Raw genomic sequence first — 7,500 nt, forward strand, 5'->3', positions numbered from 1 at the left:
CCTTGAACAGTAACACACTGAACTTCACTTATCAGGAAATAAACCTCATCACTCCTCGGCTCTATAACAGGAACTAAACACACAGGAGGGTCAAGCAGGAGGAAGTGATGGAGAAGGTGATGAAGGAAGTGAATGAGACACTGGTGGAGGAAGAAAATTAGGTAGTGAAGAAGGAATTGATGAAGGAAATGAAGGATCAAAAAATAGGTGAAGGAGGAAGTGAAGGAGAAGATGATGGAGCTAGTGATTGTGGAAGTGACAGGAAATGAAGGAGGGGTGAAGGAGAAAGTTCTCATGATGACACCGGAGGAGCGTTTCCGGGTATCAGGTCGATGTGACTCTCCTTGTCTCTGTCACTGAAGAAACATGAGTCGAGAACTCGAACTGGGCTGCAGGGCGCGAGTGCGCGCGCTCTCTCCGTAAAGGAAGACTGCGCGGGTGCGCGGAGGGGCGGCAGGGTCGCGCGCGTCACGTGCTGCAGTAGATACACGATGATAAGGGCAGGTGCACGCGCGCCGCTTAACTGATCGCGTACGCGTTAAAACCTTATTTAGCCAATTCACCGGTGTACCGGGCCCGCGCTCACTCCGGGGTTTTTTTTCTAGCAGAAAGTGAACGAGAGCGCCCCCACCCTCGTTCCTCCTTCACGGTCACCCCCTCCCCCTCTCTCTACCGGAGAGGACCGAGAGGAAAAGAGGAGTCACCGGGCGCTGGAGGAGGACAGAGCCGAGCTGAGCAGAACGACGCACGGCGGAGAGAATCATGTGCACATCACCGCGCGCGGCTCGCGGGAGCACAAGACGCTCTGTGCGGCCGGAACCAGTGCCGTCGTCCTTCTGCCGCTGACGCGCCTTCCGTTTCTCTTGATGGGATTTTATAAGAGCGGAGCGCCTGAAGGAGGACACCTTCTCCGTGAAGACACCGAGCGAACGATCGATTATTGAGATCCGTTTTGTTTTGTGTGTTTTGTGAAACACTGTGATTTGTGAATAAATTCCAGATTGTAGTGTTTGTGACGGGACTGCGTGCGGGTGAGAAGAGCGCCAGGATGAGCATCACTCCACTCTACCGAATATTGCGGATGTTTCGAAATAAATAAATAAATAGACAGAATTCTTCCATTTTCACTTTAAAAGAAGAAGAAGACGGAGCGCGTGAGATTTCTTTTTTAATGCCGGGTTGGAAAAAAAAAAGAATTGTTTTTCTATCAGTTCGTTTTCTTCATTTTTAGAATGATCTGAAGCGTTTTTGGCCTTTACAGCGCGCGCGCTGAGGAAGAGACCGTGTCCGTGTCCGTGTAACGGAGGGGCAGTTTTTTTTCTAGAATACATTAAGATGGAGCCACAGGAAAGATGAAAGCCTCAGCTGATTATGTGAGGTGAAGATCTGAGCGGTGATGCTGGATGTAAAAATGAGGTGATGAAGAGCAGCAGATTGCAGTGAGAAGATTGATGCTGCTCTCTGTCCTTTTTTACTTTAACTAGAAGAACATCAGCGCGTGACTTCTTTTCTTTTCTTTTTTATTTACGTTTACACCTGAGACACACGCACGCGCGCGCGCGTACTTTCTCTCTTTCTCTCTCTCTCTCTCTCTCTCTCTCTCTCACTCTCTCTCTCACGCACACACACACACACACGTAAATCTCCGCGCGCTCCGCTCCGGTACGTGATGCGTGGGATGTAATGTGGTGTGGTGGTCGCGCGGAACATTCTTCACCCCCTTCTTCCCTCCCGCTCCGTGAAGAAGACTGGCGTTCGGCGCGTGCAGAATGGCGCGGTTCACAGACGAGGCGCCGGCCCGGTACGGCGGAGGTGGAGGTGGCAGTGCGGTGGCGCATGCGCATGCGCACGGGCAGAGCGGCGCGGCGCGCGGAGCCAGCAGGCAGGGCGGCCCACCAGGAGCGCAGCGCGTGTATAAGCAGTCCATGGCCCAGCGCGCGCGCACCATGGCCCTGTACAACCCCATCCCGGTGCGACAGAACTGTCTCACCGTCAACCGCTCCCTATTCATCTTCAGCGAAGACAACTTCGTGAGAAAATACGCCAAAAAGATCACCGAGTGGCCATATCCTTTCATTCCAGGTCCACCGCAATCACGACCCCCTGCGACCTCACTGTGATTAGAGAGAAAGTGCTCAGGTCACCTCCACACGGTCGGTCAGGGAAGATGGACGCTGATTGGGTTGTGCTGCTTTACTACAGCAGCTTCAGTCCACGCCCTGGTATCAGTGTGGGGGAGTGAAGTGAAATCATCTCAGTCACCGTGTGGGGCTTTTGATTAACTATGATTAGTGTGTGTGTGTGTGTGTGTGTGTGTGTGTGTGCGCGCGCGCGTGTGCGTGCGGGAGGGGGCGTGTGTGCGTGCCTGTGCGTGTGCGGATGTGTGTGTGCGTGCTGTTCCTCGACTTGCTGATGTCAGCATGTGCAATCTGTTACTCGGGTCGAAACGAGTCGGGTGGGGTGTGGGGTGTGGGGTGTGGGTCAGTCTAATGCAGGCACCATTTCCTCTCTCTTTCCTTCTTCAAAAGCCTTCAAGGGGAAACTTTGTGTGTGTGTGTGTGTGTGTGTGTGTGTGTGTGTGTGTGTGTGTGTGCGTGCGTGCGTGCGTGTCTGTATAATAGTGAATTGAAGGCTCCAGTTAAAGCTGGTCTCTTCTTTCTGCTGTGAGTTGTTTGCTGATCCTGCTCGAGTGAGATCAGTGTGATTGTGCTGTTTGTTTCAGAGTGTGTGAGGATTTTTCACAGTTCTCAGAGCTGCACTGTGGAAGCTGCTGGATTTTTGATGACTAAGCAAGTACTAAAGCTGTCGCATGACTAATACTTAATACTTATTCACGGATGGATTTTTTTAAATAAAAAAAGAACGAGTTTAAAGTGGTGTAGAGACCCAGACTTGTAGAGAGTTTGTGCTGAAAGTCGAACTTCTTCCCAAAAAATTTCTGATATTCAGTTTGATTTGTTTTATATATTACAATATATTTCTTAGTAATCAGCTTGTGTGTTAAAAGTAACTGCATTGTAAATTTTTTTATAAATTAGCAGGTTTCGTCAATGATCTGTAATTTACAATTTATAATCACAATAAAGTAATCTATAATTTGCCATAGACGGTGATACAGTAATGTTATAGATGGTGAAACAGTAATGGTATAGACGGGGATACAGTAATGTTATAGACGGTGATACAGTAATTTTATAGACGGTGATATAGTAATGCTATAGACGGTGATACAGTAATGCTATAGACGGTGATACAGTAATGTTATAGATGGTGATACAGTAATGTTATAGACGGTGATACAGTAATGTTATAGATGGTGATACAGTAATGGTATAGACGGTGATACAGTAATGTTATAGACGGTGATACAGTAATGCTATAGACGGTGATACAGTAATGTTATAGACAGTGATACAGTAATTTTATAGACGGTGATACAGTAATGCTATAGACGGTCATACAGTAATGTTATAGACGGTGATACAGTAATGTTATAGACAGTGATACAGTAATGCTATAGACGGTGATACAGTAATGTTATAGACGGTGATACAGTAATGTTATAGACGGTGATACAGTAATGCTATAGATGGTGATACAGTAATGTTATAGATGGTGATACAGTAATGTTATAGATGGTGATACAGTAATGCTATAGACGGTGATACAGTAATGTTATAGATGGTGATACAGTAATGTTATAGACGGTGATACAGTAATGGTATAGACGGTGATACAGTAATGTTATAGATGGTGATACAGTAATGCTATAGACGGTGATACAGTAATGTTATAGACGGTGATACAGTAATGCTATAGACGGTGATACAGTAATGTTATAGACGGTGATACAGTAATGTTATAGACGGTGATACAGTAATGGTATAGACGGTGATACAGTTATGTTATAGACGGTGACACAGTAATGGTATAGATGGTGATAAAGTAATGTTATAGATGGTGATACAGTAATGGTATAGACGGTAATACAGTAATGTTATAGATGATACAGTAATGGTATAGATGGTGATACAGTAATGGTATAGATAGTGATACAGTAATGGTATAGACGGTGATACAGTAATGGTATAGACGGTGATACAGTAATGTTATAGACGGTGATACAGTAATGTTATAGATAGTGATACAGTAATGTTATAGACGGTGATACAGTAATGTTATAGACGGTGATACAGTAATGCTATAGACGGTGATACAGTAATGTTATAGATGGTGATACAGTAATGTTATAGACTGTGATACAGTAATGTTATAGACCGTGATACAGTCATGCTATAGATGGTGATACAGTAATGTTATAGACGGTGATACAGTAATGTTATAGACGGTGATACAGTAATGTTATAGATGGTGATACAGTAATGTTATAGACGGTGATACAGTAATGGTATAGATGGTGATACAGTAATGTTATAGATGGTGATACAGTAATGCTATAGACGGTGATACAGTAATGTTATAGATGGTGATACAGTAATTTTATAGATGGTGATACAGTAATGGTATAGACTGTGATACAGTAATGTTATAGATGGTGATACAGTAATGTTATAGACGGTGATACAGTAATGGTATAGACGGTGATACAGTAATGTTATAGATGGTGATACAGTAATGCTATAGATGGTGATACAGTAATGTTATAGACGGTGATACAGTAATGTTATAGATGGTGATACAGTAATTTTATAGACGGTGATACAGTAATGGTATAGATGGTGATACAGTAATGCTATAGATGGTGATACAGTAATGTTATAGACGGTGATACAGTAATGTTATAGATGGTGATACAGTAATGTTATAGACGGTGATACAGTAATGGTATAGACGGTGATACAGTAATGGTATAGACGGTGATACAGTAATGTTATAGATGGTGATACAGTTATGTTATAGACGGTGACACAGTAATGGTATAGATGGTGATACAGTAATGTTATAGATGGTGATACAGTAATGGTATAGACGGTAATACAGTAATGTTATAGATGGTGATACAGTAATGATATAGAATGTGACACAGTAATGTTATAGATGGTGATACAGTAATGTTATAGATGGTGATACAGTAATGTTATAGACGGTGATACAGTAATGGTATAGATAGTGATACAGTAATGGTATAGATAGTGATACAGTAATGGTATAGACGGTGATACAGTAATGGTATAGACGGTGATACAGTAATGTTATAGACGGTGATACAGTAATGTTATAGATAGTGATACAGTAATGTTATAGACGGTGATACAGTAATGTTATAGACGGTGATACAGTCATGCTATAGACGGTGATACAGTAATGTTATAGATGGTGATACAGTAATGATATAGAATGTGACACAGTAATGTTATAGATGGTGATACAGTAATGTTATAGATGGTGATACAGTAATGTTATAGACGGTGATACAGTAATGGTATAGATAGTGATACAGTAATGGTATAGATAGTGATACAGTAATGGTATAGACGGTGATACAGTAATGGTATAGACGGTGATACAGTAATGTTATAGATGGTGATACAGTAATGTTATAGATAGTGATACAGTAATGTTATAGACGGTGATACAGTAATGTTATAGACGGTGATACAGTCATGCTATAGATGGTGATACAGTAATGTTATAGATGGTGATACAGTAATGTTATAGACTGTGATACAGTAATGTTATAGACCGTGATACAGTCATGCTATAGATGGTGATACAGTAATGTTATAGATGGTGATACAGTAATGTTATAGACGGTGATACAGTAATTTTATAGACGGTGATACAGTAATGCTATAGACGGTGATACAGTAATGTTATAGATGGTGATACAGTAATGCTATAGACGGTGATACAGTAATGTTATAGACGTGATACAGTAATGGTATAGATGGTGATACAGTAATGCTATAGACGGTGATACAGTAATGTTATAGACGGTGATACAGTAATGTTATAGATGGTGATACAGTAATTTTATAGACGGTGATACAGTAATGTTATAGACGGTGATACAGTAATGCTATAGACGGTGATACAGTAATGGTATAGATGGTGATACAGTAATGATATAGAATGTGACACAGTAATGTTATAGACGGTGATACAGTAATCGTATGGATGGTGATACGGTAATGCTATAGACGGTGATACAGTAATGTTATAGACGGTGATACAGTAATGTTATAGATAGTGATACAGTAATGTTATAGACGGTGATACAGTAATGTTATAGACGGTGATACAGTCATGCTATAGACGGTGATACAGTAATGATATAGAATGTGACACAGTAATGTTATAGATGGTGATACAGTAATGTTATAGATGGTGATACAGTAATGTTATAGATGGTGATACAGTAATGCTATAGACGGTGATACAGTAATGTTATAGATGGTGATACAGTAATGGTATAGACGGTAATACAGTAATGTTATAGATGGTGATACAGTAATGATATAGAATGTGACACAGTAATGTTATAGATGGTGATACAGTAATGTTATAGATGGTGATACAGTAATGTTATAGACGGTGATACAGTAATGTTATAGATGGTGATACAGTAATGTTATAGACGGTGATACAGTAATTTTATAGACGGTGATACAGTAATGTTATAGATGGTGATACAGTAATGCTATAGACGGTGATACAGTAATGTTATAGACGGTGATACAGTAATGTTATAGACGGTGATACAGTAATGTTATAGACGGTGATACAGTAATGCTATAGATGGTGATACAGTAATGGTATAGACGGTGATACAGTAATGTTATAGATGATACAGTAATGGTATAGATGGTGATAAAGTAATGTTATAGATGGTGATACAGTAATGGTATAGACGGTAATACAGTAATGTTATAGATGGTGATACAGTAATGATATAGAATGTGACACAGTAATGTTATAGATGGTGATACAGTAATGTTATAGATGGTGATACAGTAATGTTATAGACGGTGATACAGTAATGGTATAGATGGTGATACAGTAATGTTATAGATGGTGATACAGTAATGTTATAGACAGTGATACAGTAATTTTATAGATGGTGATAAATTCCTGTGATACAGTAATATTTCCTTTCACAAGTTTTGATGTGTGCTCTTTAGAGCAGAAAAGAATACTTAACTGTAGAAATACAGTGGTTTCTGAATGAGTGAAGTTAATACATGTTTTAGATTGCAGAAGTGTGATATATGATATCTGCTGCCTAGTGACTGAGAGAATGTCGGTTTCTCTGAGTGGTTCGAGGCTCTAATCTATTTTTTAAAAAATTCCATTGGTGTGTGGCAGAGATCCAACTTAATCAATAGTCTACAGGGACCTTTAATAGACTTTTAACATTGGTTATGGGTATACACACACACACACACACACACACACACACACACACACACACACACACACACACACACTATTTCAACTGCTTCAAAATAAATGGTTAATGTTTAACTAGCTGTTAATGTA

At 40.7% G+C, this 7,500-nt stretch overlaps 1 protein-coding gene across 1 annotated transcript in view; it reads left to right on the plus strand.

Moving 5' to 3' along the window:
* The first annotated feature begins 158 nt into the window (after positions 1-158).
* The window catches only part of cacna1aa (calcium channel, voltage-dependent, P/Q type, alpha 1A subunit, a), a 61,987-nt gene continuing 54,645 nt past the window's right edge, over positions 159-7,500 (plus strand). Inside the window, 1 exon segment of the mRNA XM_046866167.1 lies at positions 159-2,065. Within this exon segment, the coding sequence (XP_046722123.1) occupies positions 1,770-2,065 (296 nt within the window). The 5' untranslated portion in view covers positions 159-1,769.

This window comes from Silurus meridionalis, chromosome 14, assembly GCF_014805685.1.
Source record: "Silurus meridionalis isolate SWU-2019-XX chromosome 14, ASM1480568v1, whole genome shotgun sequence".
Lineage (NCBI taxonomy): Eukaryota > Metazoa > Chordata > Actinopteri > Siluriformes > Siluridae > Silurus > Silurus meridionalis.